The sequence below is a fragment of the Pan troglodytes genome, chromosome 19 (genome assembly GCF_028858775.2).
Source record: "Pan troglodytes isolate AG18354 chromosome 19, NHGRI_mPanTro3-v2.0_pri, whole genome shotgun sequence".
Classification (NCBI taxonomy): domain Eukaryota; kingdom Metazoa; phylum Chordata; class Mammalia; order Primates; family Hominidae; genus Pan; species Pan troglodytes.
Window position 1 is genome coordinate 75,488,996 of NC_072417.2, and position 16,705 is coordinate 75,505,700.

Genomic DNA, 16,705 nt, shown 5'->3' on the forward strand with positions numbered 1-16,705 from the left:
AGATCAGTCTGAGCAATAGACTGAAACCCTGTCTCTACAAAAAAAAAAAAAAAAAATTTAATTATCCAGGCGTGATGGCACATGCCTGTAGTCCTAGCTAATTGGGAGGCTGAGGCAGGACAATCACTTGAGCCCAGGAATTCGAGATTGCAATGAGCTATGATTGCACCGCTGCATTCCAGCCTGGGCAACAGGGCAAGACCCTGTCTCCTTAAAAAAAGAAAAAAAAAAAAAAGCAGATTTTGGTTCAAGAATAGGGTAGAGCCTGAGATTCTGCCTTCCTAACAAGCTCTCAGGTGATGCCAATGATGCTGGTGCACGAGCCACCTTTTGCCTATCAAAGACCTAAAAGATGAAAAAAAGACATGATATGTTAAGATTGTGCCTGACTTGCCGGGCGCGGTGGCTCACACCCGTAATCCCAACACTTTGGGAGGCCGAGGCAGGTGGATCACCTGAGGTCAGGAGGTCGAGACCAGCCTGACCAACATGGTGAAACCCCGTCTCTACTAAAAATAAAAAAAAAATTAGCCAGGCTTGGTGGCACACGTCTGTAATCCCAGCTACTCAGGAGGCTGAGGCAGGAGAATCACTTGAACCCAGGAGGGGGAGGTTGCAGTGAGCCAAGATTGCGCCACTGCACTCCAGCCTGGTGACAGAGTGAGACTCCGTCTCAAAAATAAAAAATGAAAAAAAAAGATTGTGCATGACTTTCATTTCTTAAATCACAAATACAACCAATATGCTAAGTTGTGCCTGATGGTATGATTCCAGCCTGAAAAATAAGGAAAAATATTACAGCGAGTGAAACTAGAAAATAAAATGAGTATTAGGAAGAGATACACAGGGGAAGGAGGGGGAATTTGGGGTTGTTTATTGAAATTTTATTATTGTTTATTGAGTCTATTTACATGGCTTACTCACTGGCCCTTGTGCTATATAAATACTTTTTTATTTCTACCACTTTCTTTTCTGTTCTGATATCCCAGAAAAAGATGTTCTAAGTGCATCGGAGGATAGCGTTTCTTACTATAATGCTTCAGTGATGTTGTCAGAGAGTTTCTATTCAGCCTGGCCTTGAATTTAAAAGAGTATATTGATTTATTCAAGCAACAAATATTTATTGGTCACTGAATATGTCAGGCCCTATACTAGGTACTAGGAATACAAGGATGAAGAAAGGAGACATACTTCGCTTTCTCTACGAAGCCCGACTGAAAGTAGGAGATGAGACACTGAACCATTAGGTTTCTCAAATCATGGTTTTATAGCAATAAATTTGAACCAATCCGTTGCAAACATATCTCCATGTTCTGTTCTCTCTAGTTTTTCATTTCTTCCTTTTTGCCTATATTTTCTTCCTCTTGTCTCTTCAGTTGAAGAGATTTTGTTTTTTGTTTTGGGGACAGGGTCTGGCTCTGTCACCCAGGCTGGAGTGCAGTGGCATGTTATCAGCTCCTGGGCTCAACCTTGCAACCTCTGTCTCCTGGGTTCAAGCTGTCCTCCTACCTCAGCCTCCCAAGAAGCTGGGACTACAGGCACACACCACCACGCCCAGCTAATTTTTGTATTTTTTGTAGAGACGGGGTACCACCGTGTTGCCCAGGCTGGTCTCCAACTCCTGGGTTCAAGTGATATGCCTGCCTCAGCCTCCCAAAGTGCTGGAATTACAGGCATGAGCTACCGCACCTGGCCAGTTGAAGAGATTCTTTACAACCCTTCTTAATCCACTACTCTTGATCTCATCTACTCTCTTTCCAAAAATTACTCCTTTAATAATTCATTTCCAACATATTCAGTTTCATTTATCTCTCTGTATCCTGCCTCTAAAAAGGCAGATTGCCTTCAGATCAACCTTTACATAGCAATGGTCAGAAACCTTCATGACTCTTTCCTATGTTCCCAAAAAAGTCCAAACAAAACCCACGGCAACATAGCCCCCATGTACTTCTCAGCTTTCTCCTCCACTACTTCCAACATGTCATGCTCCAAACCAACTGAACTACCCACAGTTCCCTCAAAATACCTTGTTCCTTCTTATTTTTGTCCCTTTGATTAATACAATTTCCTAAAGCACAGAAAAGATGAACTGCTTTTTAAAAAGCAGAGATAGGGCCAGGCACAGTGGCTTAAGCCTGTAATCCCAGAACTTTGGGAGGCTGAAGTGGGTGGATTGCTTGAGACCAGGAGTTCGAGACCAGCCTGGCCAACCTGGCGAAACCCCATCTCACTAAAAATAAAAAAATTAGCTGGCATGATGGCACATGCCTGTGATCCCAGCTACTTGGGAGTCTGAGGCACGAGAATCACTTGAACCCAGGAGGCAGAGGTTGCACTGATCTGAGATCACACCACTGCACTCCAGCCTGGGTGACAGAGTGAGACCCTGCCTCAAAAAAAAAAAAATGTAGAAATAGGTATCTCTTTCAAAGACTCATCCTTGCCAGGCACAGTGGCTCACACTTGTAATCCCAACACTTTGGGAGGCCAAGGCATGAGGATCACTTGAGGCCAAGAGTTCAAGACCAGCCTGGGCAACATAGGGAGACCCCCCATCTCTACAAAAAAAAAAAACAAAAAAACAAATTGTTTAATGAGCTGGGTGTGGTGGCACACACCTGCAGTCCCAGCTGCTCAGGAGGCTGAGGCGAGAGTATCGCTTGAGCCAGGGAGGTCAAGGTTGCAATAAGCCATAATCACGCCATGCACTCCAGCCTGAAGGACAGAGCCAGACAGAGCCAGAACAAAAGTTCATCTTTTTTTTTCCATCATATTCACCTGACAGAAAAATGAATCCAAATTCCAAAGCAAACCAATGTTTCTAGTTCTTCTAACTCATGGAAGAATTTCAGCCTATTATATTGTTTTTAATAATTTCACAACTGTTATGAATTTTTATGTGACTGCCTCTGTATCTAAACCAAAATGTTTTACAGGAAATGGAAAGATTAATGTTAATTCAATAATGGAGGGCCTGAAGAAGTTTAAACGTAAGTGAAAATTTATTATACAATATAAAATTATAATCTGATGCTATATGTGTATTTTTATCTGTGTTTTCTTGGTTATAAAAGTAATATATGTTCATTATAGAAAATTTCTATATTTACCAAATGAAAAGATGAAAAAAGGAAATTTTAATAATTCTTAATTCTGTCCTCCAATGATAATCCATAATTTTATCACCACAAATTTTTTCCTTATGCATACATAATTTCTGTGCTTTTTTATCCATGTCCAATGTATTTACATTCCCTTTTCTTACTCATATTAAAATCTTACTTTTTTATAAATATAGCTAGGCCGGGCACGGTGGCTCATGCCTGTAATCCCAGCACTTTGGGAGGCCAAGGCGGGTGGATCACCTGAGGTCAGGAGTTTGAGACCAGCCTGACCAACATGGTGAAACCTCATCTCTACTAAAAATACAAAAATTAACTGGGCGTCATGGTGCGCGCCTGTAGTCCCAGCTACTCGGGAGGCTGAGGCAGGGGAATCGCTTGAACCTGGAAGGCGGAGGTTGCAGTGAGCCGAGATTGTGCCATTACACTCCAGCCTAGGCAACATAGAGAGACTCCATCTCAAAAAAATAAATAAATAAATATAGCTAATAATCTAAAGTTCCTTTCTGGATGCCTCTGAAATTTAATACATAATCTCAGTACTTTTTGCTTGTAGGCCCCTTATATTTAATTATTTCTAAAATAAGTTTCTTATTGCCAAAATGCCATGTTCCAAATGAATGGGAGATTTGAACATTATGCTGTGAAATTGATCAACAGAGGCCAGGTAAAACTTGTCTCTGCCCTCTTCCCACACACGTACAACCTCAATCTTGAGTTCATTTTTTAAGTAATCTTGATTTATTCTCTGCATCTGCATTCCTAACAAGTGCGACAAAAAAGAAATTTGCTGTGTCTCTGCAAGCCTGACTGTGTTTCAAAAAGGAGGATGTTGCAGGGCATGGTGGCTCACTTCTGTAATCCCAACAATTTGGGAGGCCAAGACAGGCAGATTGCTTGAGGCCAGGAGTTGGAGAGCAGCCTGGGCAGTATGACAAAACTCCATCTCTACACAAAATTAGAAAAATTAGCCATGTGTGGTGGCATACACCTGTAGTTCCAGCTACTCAGGAGGCTGAGGTCGGAGAATTGCTCCAGCCCAGGAGGTTGAAGCTGCAGTGAACTGTGATTGCACCACTGCACTCCAGCCTCGATGATAGAGTGAGACCTTGTCTGTAAAAAGAAATAAAAAAGGAGAATGTAAGAATAATTTAAGGTATATTATGCAAGTATCTACAAAATGAATTTTAATAGAAAATAAATTTAAATTCTGGGTACCCATGCCTAATATTTCCAAGTTAGTCCTGTTGTATTTTATTTGTAAAAGAAAAAATATCTACCTTTTAATAAGTCCAGTCTATCCCATCTATTGCTGCTTTTGTTGTTGGTGCCAGAAAACTTTCAGGAATGTTCACTTGGTAGTTTTTATCCCCAGCATTTAAAATCATACTGCCAATTGGAGATACTGGAAACCATCTCCCATGGCCATGTATAAGTTCTATGTTCACCAATAAGTATTTTTTGAGCACCCAGACACTGTTCGAGAAAGTTTAGCAATGACCAAAAGATAAAGCAAGGTTCCCACTCTCCCAAAAGCTTAGTTTTTGAGTACACAGTATATGCTCAATAAATACTTGTTGATTACCTGATAGAGGTTCTAGTCTCCTGCTTTCAGATAATTGAAGATTCACTAACCGAAGCGGCTGTATCAAGGTCATTCTTAAGATAATCCCTCCTATCTGGGCAACTCAGAACAAACAGTTCTGTAAAACTAACAACCCCAGGTAACATAAGCGAGTCACCCATATCAGAATTGGCTCTTAACCATTTATAAAGCCAGGAAGGCACAACACTTCAGATATCTTTGCTTACTTTTCTATCATTCTTCTTTCTCCTCTTCCACTTCTTCTTTTTTCCTCTTTTATTATCTTCTCCGTATGTCTAAAAATATATTTTTTTCTTTTGCTCCAGCTTCCCCTTGTTTTTCTAGTGCTATTCTTTCTTTTTCTTCCAGTCTCTTTATCAAACATATGCATTTCACATGGCTACCCAGCTCGCCCACATGTTTTCTTCACTTCATAAGCCCCAATCCACCTACTGCCACTGAAATATATTTTATTCTGTGAAGTCTACAGTGCCTTAAAGAAAATTTAGATGTTTTAAAGTATGTTTCATATTTTTAGAAATTTCAAATACTGGTTTCTATTTCAAAGATTCACTCAATAATACTACATTTTCACTTATAAAGTTTTCTTTGGCTGGGCACGGTGGCTCACGCCTGTAATCTCAGCACTTTGGGAGGCCGAGGCAGGTGGATCACTTGAGATCAGGGATTAGAGACCAGCCTGGCCAACGTAGTGAAACCCCGTCTCTACAAAAATACAAAAATTAGCCAGGCTTGGTGGCACACTCCCAGCTACTTGGGAGGCTGAGACAGGAGAATCGCTTGAACCTGGGAGGCAGAGGTTCCAGTGAGCCGAGATCGCACCACTGCACTCCAGCCTGGGTGACAGAGTGAGACTCTGCCTAAAAAAAACTTTTAAAGAAAGTTTTCTTTATATAAGTATTAAGGGACAAATTTTATTTCTTAATGCCATATTGACACCTTTGCCTTCAAATATACTACTGTGATTTAAGTCTTCACACTCAAATTTCAGATGACAGACATAGGCATAATGGCAATGGCATTTTTCACACTTAAATATCTTTTTCTCCCATTTCCATTTCACCATTTCTACTTTCTAAAGAATAAAGGTGAATTTCAGCTACTTAAGCGTGATAACGTGGAAATAACATTCATATATGAACAACTTCAAGACCTGCTAAAATTTATGTTATTTGATGGTGAACATTCAGAACTTCACTCTGGCCTTCAGAGGCACTGGGGTTGTAAGGTTCCACATGAGAATTTCTAAAACTTTACTTCCTAGGGACACACAGAAAGTCTAACATACATTTAGAAAAAAAGTCGCCATATAAAAATAAAGTCTGCTTCTTGTCATCTTCTAAGTCACATTCTCAACCAGCATGTTGCCACGTGCAGTGTCTAAGAATGGCATAGGGTGCCTCTAGCAAACTAATATCCAGGAAGGGAGAAGAGCCAAGCAATAGAGAGAGAGAGAGTGACCAGATCAGAGGCAGGGAAAGAAAAGGTGCTTCATAGGTGTAGGTTTTTCTGAATTCTACAGATTATGTGTTTTATATTAGAATTAATCCTTTCCCCATAGGAAAGATATTTCTTCTTTATATGTATTGCTTTCTGCATTATATATTACCTTATATAGCCTCTATAACCTAAAGGGATCACCAAGAATTTTCCATGTTTCTGTGTTTCATCATCTGCCATAGACCTTTTTTGATATTAAAATAATACATTATTGGTTTATCTGGCCAGGCCAAACCAAACCAAACATAGGAAACTGAGTTATTATAGCCACACTTTTTTCCTGAGTATTAATCTCCTCATGCTTAGAAAACAAAACTATTCCCACATTTTTAGAGGAAAGAAAAGAAAAAAAGTTAAATCTGTACTATTAAGGTTTTGGTTGGTTGTTGTTCTGGCCATAGAAAGGGGTGGGGTGAAGGAAGATTTTGCAGTTAGTTAATCATACCCACATATTTGATAGGATAATTCACTAGAAAGAAATATCTATCTCATTAAAAGGTATCTAATTAGTCAATACCGTCCTAAACAAAGCATTCATGAAAATGAAGTGGGTAACAGATCATCTTCCTCCCGAATCAACAGATTTTCAAAGTCATTCCACTTCTTTACATCCTAAAAGATGATAAATGAATAGTCTTGATTTCAATGCTGACACTATAGTGCTTTTCAATTTTTGCTTTTGGAGTGCAGTGCATTAAGGCACCAAAAGAAACAATATGAAAGAAGATGGATATCCCATATAACCTTGACATTTTCTTAATTTTTTCACTCATCTGGGGAAAAAAATAAGATAAATTATGCCCTCCTAGTCTACTTTCCGTAACTTCAGAAATTCATGTAATTTTGATTCTTAATCTTGTCTTTAAGCAAAAGGAATGGTGACTCTGCATAAGTTGAAAACTGCAAATGATGTTAAAGGTGAGTGTGAAAGCTGATGTGAAGCCATTGTAAAGATGGGGCTTAATACTTTGACTTACATTTTTTAATACCTTAGTTACTTTCCCTAATTGTCTTGTCAGTTTCTATCCTCCATCTACTTGTCCATAAAGTGAATGAACACCGTTATTTCTCCAACTGTCTTTCTAAGTTCCTTGTACCTTTATAGTCCACACCACACTGAATCACATGTGATTATCAGGTATTTTATATTCTTTTCTAACGCTCCATTTGTGATTTTTTTTAACCTCTAAGAACACTGTAGCCTATTTGGTATCACAGTACAATTTACAAAGCAGGTGTTCCTGACTCTGCCATTAAGGAAATTAATTCAGTTCATTGGGCTTTAGTGTCCTTAGCAGTAAAATAAAATGGGTGAGGACCTGGAGCACTGGCTCACACCTGTAATCCTAGAGCCTTGGGAGGCGGAGGCAGGAAGATCACTTGAAGCCAGGACTATGAGTCCAGCCTGGGAAATTCAGCGAGGCCCCCTCTCTATAAAAAATTTTAAAATTAATCAGTTGTAGTGGCACTTGCCTACTGTAGTCCTAGCTACTTGGGAGGCTGAGTGGAAGGATCACTTGAGCCCAGGAATTGGAGGCTGCATTGAGCCATCACTGCGCCACCGCACTTCAGCCTCAGCTAACAAAGAAAGAACTTGTCTCTTTTTTTAAAAAATGAAATGGGCATGGACACAGGGAGGGGAACATCACACACAGGGGCCTGTTGGGGGGTAGGGGGGTGGGGGGCTAGGGGAGAGATAGCATTAGGAGAAATACCTCATGTAGATTACAGGTTGATGGGTGCAGCAAACCCCCATGGCACGTGTATACCTATGTAACAAACCTGCACGTTCTGCACATGTGTCCCAGAACTTAAAGTATAATAAAAAAAATGTGGTGGGTTGGGGGCAGAATTAGGTTGATGATCTATTAGTTATCTTTCAGCTTTAAAATTCCAGGACTAACTTCTGTGGCTGAAAGGACATTATCAATAAAGTAAAAAGACAACCCACAGAACAGGGAAAAATATCTGTGAATTATGTAATTGATAAGGATCTAGTCTCCAAAATATATAAAGAATGCTGTAACACAACAATAAGGCTGGGCATGGTAGCTCACACCTGTAATCCCAGCACTTTGGGAGGCCAAGGAGATTGCTGGGGGCCAGGATTTCAAGACCAGTCTGGGCAACATAGTGAAACCCCATCTCTACCCAAAATACAAAAAATTAGCTGGGCATGGTGGCCTGCACCTTGTAGTCCCGGCTACTGGGGAGGCTGAGGTGGAAGACTCACTTGAGCCTGGGAGGTCGAGACTGCAGTGAACCATGATCCTGCTACTGCACTCAACCCTGGGCAACATAGTGAGACCTCACGAAAAAAAAAAAAAAAAATCTAAGTAGCCTTTAATATAGTAGGCTCTTAGTAAATAATTGTTGAATTAATTTATAAATTAAGCCTTCCCTTTCTTTCCTTGTGTGTTCCTGTCCAGAATGGGAGGCAGTGTACCAAGCTTAAAAAGATTAGGTTAAAGTCAAATTATGCTCATAATGAACAAATCGCCCTGAGCAGGAATAGGAAACCTCTAGAACTGCTGCAAGTGAAACCTGAAGCACTTTTAGGGGCCCAACTATATAACTAGCTAAGCCTTGGGTGCCAGAGATATCTGTACTTAGCCATGATAGACTAAAGACATGAGTTAGGAGTCCTAACTCCTGCGCTAGAGTATTTACAATGCCATGAGACGTGTCAGATCGTGAATACCTTGGTTTCTGCTTAAAACAATCTTTTCTGTAATTGTTCTTTTGAAAGCACTTTTCCCAATAATACTAAAGACAGCCTATGAGAGTTTTTTTGCCTCTCTTTCTAGGCTTAAACAATTAATGAAATGATTCTTAATCACCATTCAGTGAAGGCAGCTGAGTAAAATGTTTTAATTGAACAACTTTCAACTGACTGATGAAGACTTTCTCTTTTTTTTTGAGACAAAAGTCTCGCTCTGTCGCCCGGGCTGGAGTGCAGGAGCGTGATCTCAGTTCACTGCAACCTCTGCCTCCCAAGTTCAAGCAATTCTCCTGCCTCAGCCTCCTGAGTAGCTGGGATTACAGGTGTGCACCACCACACCCAGCTAATTTTTGTATTTTTAATAGAGATGAGGGTTTCATCATTTGGCCAGGCCGGTTTCAAACTCCCAACCTCAGGTGATCTGCCCGCCTCGGCCCCCCAAAGTGCTGGGATCACAGGCATGAGCCACCACACCCAGCCTGATGAAGACATTAACATGAAAATATATTAATATAGAACTTGAAACAAAAATTCTCCCCCTTCCCTGAAATTCCAACAGTGTCAAAATGTTCAGATTTTATAAATCATACCCTCATATACACCAAGGGTGCTGAATGAACCACACTGAAAACACAGTTGCTGTAAGGTTAGAAGGAGCTCCTGGGTCATTCTCTCCCCGGGCTTGAGCCTGAGCAGTGAATGAGGTCACAGTTGTGTGATGGAACAAACCCTTTATTGGATTCCTGATCTGATTGAAGCCCAGAAGTGGTAGGTAGCACGGCTTAAAAGTAGGTAAATATCGTGATTTTGTAGGATTCTATGCTAAGTCCTTTTTAAAAAATCTATTATCTTTGAGAATTGAAGGTATTTTTTTAAAGAAATGATTATTTTGAGGTATGGGGATGATTTCACAGCACCTTTCAAATGCCTGAATTGTTGAGCCATTCCGGAGTTCCCAGCTCTGTGGTAGGTTTTCAGATTTTGAGGACTTGTAATTGAGTTGTTTAGAAACAACTGCTTTCTGGGCTCTGAGGTGAAGACCTGGGAAAATGGATCAAATTCTAACCAAACATTCAGAGACTTTTTTTCCTCATGGTTGAATAGTATTCAATTATCCATTATTCTTAAGTCAGCAACCTAGTTTTCTTGTCAGTGAACTATCAAATACACTCTACATTTTTTTATTATTATTATACTTTAAGTTTTAGGGTACACGTGCACAACGTGCAGGTTAGTTACATACGTATACATGTGCCATGTTGGTGTGCTGCATCCATCAACTCATCATTTAACATCAGGTATATCTCCTAATGCTATCCCTCCCCCCTCCCCCCACCCCACAACAGGCCCCAGTGTGTGATGCTCCCCTTCCTGTGTCTATGTGTTCTCATTGTTCAATTCCCACCTATGAGTGAGAATATGCATGTTTGGTTTTTTGTCCTTGCGATAGTTTCCAGCTGAGAATGATGGTTTCCAGCTGAGAATGATGGTTTCCAGCTTCATCCATGTGCCTACAAAGGACATGAACTCATCATTTTTTATGGCTGCATAGTATTCCATGGTGTATATGTGCCACATTTTCTTAATCCAGTCTATCATTGTTGGACATTTGGCTTGGTTCAAATAACAACAGACGGGGAAGCCCTACCAACCCAGCTTCTGGTTCATAAGCCCTGTTTCTCAAACTATGCCAAGTGGAAAGGCGACGGTAATTCACGAGTTCCTTCCAGGGTCTAGGGTAGCAGAACTGCATTGTATCCCACCCCCATTCCTACTGTTAACCAAGACCACCTGGGCTTTTCCTCCCTGACTCCACCAAGATCGCACTCATGGAGGCCTTGCCACCGCCTCCATAGACGCCCGCCCCCAGTGCGCTCGGTCACCTCCCTCCTGCTGGCTGCCCTCGGGGGCAGCACCTCCCTCAGAGCCAAAGACATCAAGAGGATCCTGGACAGCGTAGGCATCGAGGCGGACGATGACCGGCTCAACAAGTTTATCAGTGAGCTGAATGGAAAAAGCATTGAAGATGTCATTGCCCAGGGTATTGGCAAGGTTGCCAGTGTACCTGCGGGTGGGGCTGTGGCTGTCTCTGCTGCCCCAGGCTGTGCAGCTCCTGCTGCTGGTTCCACCCCCGCTGCAGCAGAGGAGAAGATGAGGAGGAGGAGGAGGTGTCCAAAGAGTCAGATGATGACATGGGATTTGGTCTCTTTTATTAAATTCCTGCTCCCCTGCAAATAAAGCCTTTTACACATCCAAAAACAAAAACAAACAAACAAACAACAAGTGGTTCCCAAGAAGTGACAGGGCAGGGATGAGTCTCCCCAAAAGAAACCCTGGGAAAATCTACTTACTACTAGGCAGGTATCTAAGATGTAAACAAGTAGGCAAATACATTTTATTCTTTGTCAATTATGACTTGAAATGCTCTACTGATTTCATAATAAAATAGCATCTTTAAATAACTTTTTCCATATATTTCCAGAATGCTCATTACCTGTGTCACATGGCACCATTTTTATTATTTAAGGTGTACAACTTGATAATTTGATATATGTATACATTGTTAAACAATCACCACAATCAATCTAATTAACATATTCATCACTTAGTTACTATTTGTGCGTGTGTATGCGTGTGTGTGTGTGTGTGTGTGTGTAGTGAGACCACTTAGGATCTAATCTCTTAGCAAATTTCAGGTATACATTACAGTAGTATTATTACCTGTAGTCACCATGCTGTTCATTAGATCTTCAGAATTTATTCATCTTCAAACTTTGTATCATCAACATCTCCCCATATCTCCTTCCTCAACCACCATTCTACTCTCTGCTTCTATGAGTTAAACTATTTTAGATTATACATATTAGTTAGATCATATAGCGTTGGTCTTTCTGTGTCTGGCTTATTTCACTTAGCATTTATTCTTACATAGGATCAGAGTGACACTAATTGAAGGGGGAGCAGTGACAAGCAACTTTGCTTAGAAATCGGGAACAACGAAGGGGACTTTCCACATGGCATTCCAACTTTATGCATATCTCTAACTTGAGTTTGCATCTATTACCATTCCTTGAGGCCCTAGACTTTTCAAACTCCAGGCTTTGAGCTGAAAAAGTTGCAAAAGAATATAAAGAATGAATCTGTAAACTGATTTCTTAATTGTATATTCTGAATTCCAGACAGAGTCACTGGCCACATGGCAGTTTCAGAAATTAAACCAAAACTTAAGCTGAATCCTCTAACAAAAGTACCCATCTCCCACAATAAAAGGTAGGTAATGAATGATTAAGGGTGATAAATGTATTATGATAAAGAATTATTAGTGTTACAGCTCTTTTAGAATTTTGTCTAGCAGGTTTTCCGATCTTTACTGGGAAGCCCCTAAAAAAAAGAAAATTATTAAGATTATTGGCCGGACGCAGTGGCTCACACCTGTAATCTCAGCACTTTGGGAGGCCGAGGTGGGCGGATCATGAGGTCGAGAGATCAAGACCATCCTGGCCAACGTGGTGAAACTCCGTCTCTACTAAAAATACAAAAATTAGCCAGGCGTGGTGGTGTGCGCCTGTGGTGCCAGCTACTCGAGAGGCTGAGGCAGGAGTATTGCTTGAACTTGGGGGACAGAGGTTGCAGTGAGCTGAGATCGTGCCACTGCACTCCAGCCTGGTGACAGAGCAAGACTCCATCTCAAAAAAAAATTATTAATATATTAAATGCTCATAAAGATTATGATGAAACAATTAAAATACTCTTCAAATATTTATTATATGATAAGTTTAGTTATAAAACAAAACATCGGAATTGAAGAGAAATATTTTTTATGAAAACAAAAAGATATACATCTTTTTTGATAGGAAGAGCAGAATTCTCCCTCCTGTCCTCCCAAAGGAGAAGCTGTTTTTATGTTAGGATACAAAATACCCTAGGGGGCTCAAGGAGTTATCAGTTATATCTTGAGATATTTTGAGTGCCAGTTTAAAGAAGAAAAAATTTAGAAGATCATAAAGAAGACCTAAACCCATAACCAAGTCAAAGTGTAGAAAAAGGGTCTATATTTCAAATATAGCTGGTAAACGAAAGCTGGTACATTAGCCATGACTGACCCTGGGCTAAAATTGGGAAGGGAGATTTACCTGTGACATTAACAATGGCTTTTTCTCAGTCACCTAACAACAAATTTCAATAAACAGCCACTAATGAGCAAAAATGAGAGCCTGATTTATATTTTATCAGATCATAAGAAGAACATTTTTTTCTCTTTCACAATTATCCATTTACTTTCTATTTTAAGTGTATCTTTTCTAGTGTCCTTGACTACGCAAGCTGTCTTTTGAGGGAGTGAGTTCCTTGTCACTGAAAGTAGTTAAGCAAAGACTAGGCAATACTACATGTAAAGGGAATTCCTACATTACATGGGAGGCTGGATTGGGTTCATTCCAAATGTAAGGTTCTTCAGTCATTTGAAACTTTGAAAAATAAAGTCTTTCTCCAATGTTTGATCCAAGATAAGGTCTGAAATTGTGCCAAGAGTGTCTTTTTAAAGACAGATAGTAAGAACTTTACATTGCCTGGCCTGGCACGGTGGCTCACATCTGTAATCCCAGCACTTCGAGAGGCTGAGGCGGGTGGATCACTTGAGCCTAGGAATTTGAGACCAGCCTCTACCAAAAAAGATACAAAAATTAACTGGGTGTGGTGATGCACACCTGTAGTCCCAGCTACTCAAGGGGCTGAAGTGGGAGGATTGCTCGAGCCTAGGAGGCAGAGGTTAGGGCGAGCTGAGATCGCACCACTGTGCTTCAGCCTGGGCAACAGAGCAAGACCCTGTCTTGAAAGAAAAATAAAAGATCTTTACACTGCCTTGAATTCTACTTTCCTCCTGCTTCTTGAGAACATAGTATTTCGCCATGTACTGCATCTTCTACATCATGCAAAAGAAATTTGTTTATATTTAGAAATACAGATGGCCCCCAACTTAACAATGGTTCAACTTACCATTTTTTGACTTTATAGTGGTACAAAAGCCATATGCATCTGGTGGAAACTCTACTTCAAATACTCATACAACCGTCCTGTTTTTCACTTTCAGTACAGGAGTCAATAAATTACATGAGGCATTCAACACTTTATTACAAAATAGGCTTTGTGCTACATGAGTTTGCCCACATGTAGGCTAATGTAACTGTTCTGAGCACATTTAAGGTAGGCTCGGCTAAGCTATGTAGGTTAGGCAAATTAAATGCATTTTCAATTTACAATATTTTCAACTTATGATGGGTTTATAAGGAGGTAACCCCATCATGAATCAAGGAACATCTGTACAATAAATATAGAATAACCTATCTGAATAAGGACAAACCTGAGCTTCAGAAATTACAGGTTGGGCACAGTGGCACACACTTGTAATCCCAACACTTTGGGAGGTAGAGGCGGGAGGAACACTTGAGCCCAGGCGTTCAAGACCAGCCTGAGCAACATAAGGAGATCTTGTCTCTACAAAAAATAAAAAATTAGCTGGGTATGGTGGAATGCACCTATAGTTCCAATTACTCAGGAAACTGAGGTGGAAGGATCCTTGAGCCTGGGCAGTCAAGGCTGCAGTGAGCCACGATCACATCACTGCACTCCAGCCTGGACTGCAGAGGGAGACTCTGTCTTGAAAGAATGAGAGAAAGAGAAGAAATTCAAGTAGATAATAAAGAGGAAGCACCAGAAGAAGAAATCAGTGTTAGTAAAAACTGAGAAAATAAGACAAGTTAGATAAAATTCCACTTTCAAAAGTTAAGAACAGTTTTGAGACTATCACCTCCTTTTCTCCCAGGCCCCTCTTTGAAAATGAGTTGAATCTAATAAGTACTTTAGGGGATACTAAATTAATAAACCATAATAATTTGTTGTTTAACTACAATGTTTAGTATTTCTTCTAGTTTTACTTTTTTTTTTTTTTTTTTTGAGACAGAGTCTTGCTCTGTCACCCAGACTGGAGTGCAGTGACGTGATCCCTGCTCACTGCAAGCTCCGCCTCCTGGGTTCATGTCATTCTTCTGCCTCAGCCTCCGAAGTAGCTGGGACTACAGGCACCTGCCACCATGCCCGGCTAATTTTTTTTTTTTTTTTAATTTTTAGTAGAGGCGGGATTTCACCGTGTTAGCCAGGATGGTCTCGATCTCCTGACCTCGTGATCCACCCGCCTTGGCCTCCCTAAGTGCAGGGATTACAGGCATGAGCCAGCGCACCCGGCCTAGTTTTACTTTTTAAACTGCTTCTTATAAAGCCACAAAACTATGAGATTTCATATTTTTTAAACTTTTAGTTTTACAAGTATCAAAACTAAATGCACTTTAAATAAATTTATAAAATTGGTTATAATTAAATTTTGGAGTTAAATCACATTTACTTAAATGTAATTAAATTTTATTTATCATATTATAAGCAAACTCAGTTTTACATGATATATTTTTGTGTTCTTAAACTAATAAATTACTTCAGATCTGTACAAAGTATCTTGAAAGTATTAATATGTTCCTGCCTTTTCCAGATTTTACTTTCCTCAATAAATGAAAGGTCACCCAAGGTTTCAAATTTTCAGAGGTGTTCTCTATCTTTATTTCGCTCTCTTATACACCCATACATATGCTGGTAAAAATACAATTTGACGACTGTAAAATAGTTGTAAAAGTTGTAAAAAGAAAAAAAAAAGTTGTAAAATAGTCATAGATGCAAAGGTTTCTCTGTAAGGGTATTCACCACAATGTTTATACTGTTTTAAAATTTGAAACTCAAGGCTGAGAGTTGGAGCCAGCAAAAAAGAAAATTGAAACAACTTCTCTTTCTAACAACAGGAATAGTGTAAAGCATTATGGCCTTGATTTTTGGAGTCAGACAAATCTGGGTTTGAATCTCAGGTCTTCCATTTACTATCTGTATAACCTGAGACAAATTATTTAATTGCTCTGAGCTTCTGTTTCTTATTTTGTAAAATGGGGGAAATCGTAACTGGTTTTTTGGGGTTTGTTTTTTTTTGAGATAGGGTCTCACTCTGTCACCCAGGCTGAAGCATAGTGGTGCAATCATGACTCAGTGCAGCCTTGACCTCCCAGGCACAAGCAATCCTCCCACCTCAGCCTCCTGAGTGGCTAGGACTGCAGGCCTGTGCCACCACACCTGGCTAATTTTTTTTTATGTTTTGTAGAGACAGGGTCTTGCTACGTTGCCCAAGGTGGTCTTGAACTCCCGGGCTCAAGCGATCCTCTTGCCTTGACCTCCCAAAGGGCTAGGAGTACAGGTATGAGCCACCATGGCTGGCCTGAAATTATAATTTTTTAAGGGAAGGGTGATGGGCAAGTTTAGGGCAGAGGAGGATCTCAGTGGCCAACATTTTCTCACTGTTCATCCTGTAGCTATGGGCTATCCTAAACAGAAGATCCCTTAGGATAGTAGACTGGATACATTGAGATGCTACAGTCATTCCAGTAAGCAGAAACTGATGAATAGGACTAATATCTGCTGGTTTCACATATGTAGTAAATCTAAATATTTTCATATCTTTCCTCAGGGATAGAGACTTACCAGGATCTCTTCAATGCCAATTACAACACAAAGAAAAGAAGCTAAGTGCTTCACAAATGGCAGGTAATGAGAATCATCCTCAAAACTGAAGCATAAACAACAGCTCCTTAATATGTCTGATCCTTTCTTCTCTAAGAAAGATCTGAGATTTCAAGGGTGGTCTACACCACCATCATTTGAGAGAAA

The 16,705-nt window shown here is 40.2% G+C and overlaps 1 protein-coding gene, 1 non-coding gene and 1 pseudogene across 7 annotated transcripts in view; all 3 read left to right on the forward strand.

Moving 5' to 3' along the window:
• The window catches only part of EFCAB3 (EF-hand calcium binding domain 3), a 132,573-nt gene that overhangs the window by 86,489 nt on the left and 29,379 nt on the right, over positions 1-16,705 (forward strand). For 3 of the 6 annotated variants that reach the window (XM_016932690.3, XM_063799137.1, XM_063799136.1), the window contains 4 exons: positions 2,937-2,990; positions 7,096-7,146; positions 12,130-12,220; positions 16,506-16,582. In XM_016932690.3, coding sequence (XP_016788179.2) covers positions 2,937-2,990; positions 7,096-7,146; positions 12,130-12,220; positions 16,506-16,582 — 273 coding nt within the window. Of the gene's footprint in view, positions 1-2,936; positions 2,991-7,095; positions 7,147-9,659; positions 9,917-12,129; positions 12,221-16,505; positions 16,583-16,705 lie in introns of those variants that run through there. The other 3 variants (XM_016932692.3, XM_016932691.3, XM_016932693.3) reach the window with 3 other exon arrangements.
• Positions 9,669-11,191, forward strand: LOC107969016 (large ribosomal subunit protein P2-like; annotated as a pseudogene).
• LOC112206132 (U7 small nuclear RNA) lies at positions 12,271-12,333 on the forward strand. Its single transcript, XR_002940335.1, has one exon. It is a non-coding gene; the product is annotated as a U7 small nuclear RNA (small nuclear RNA).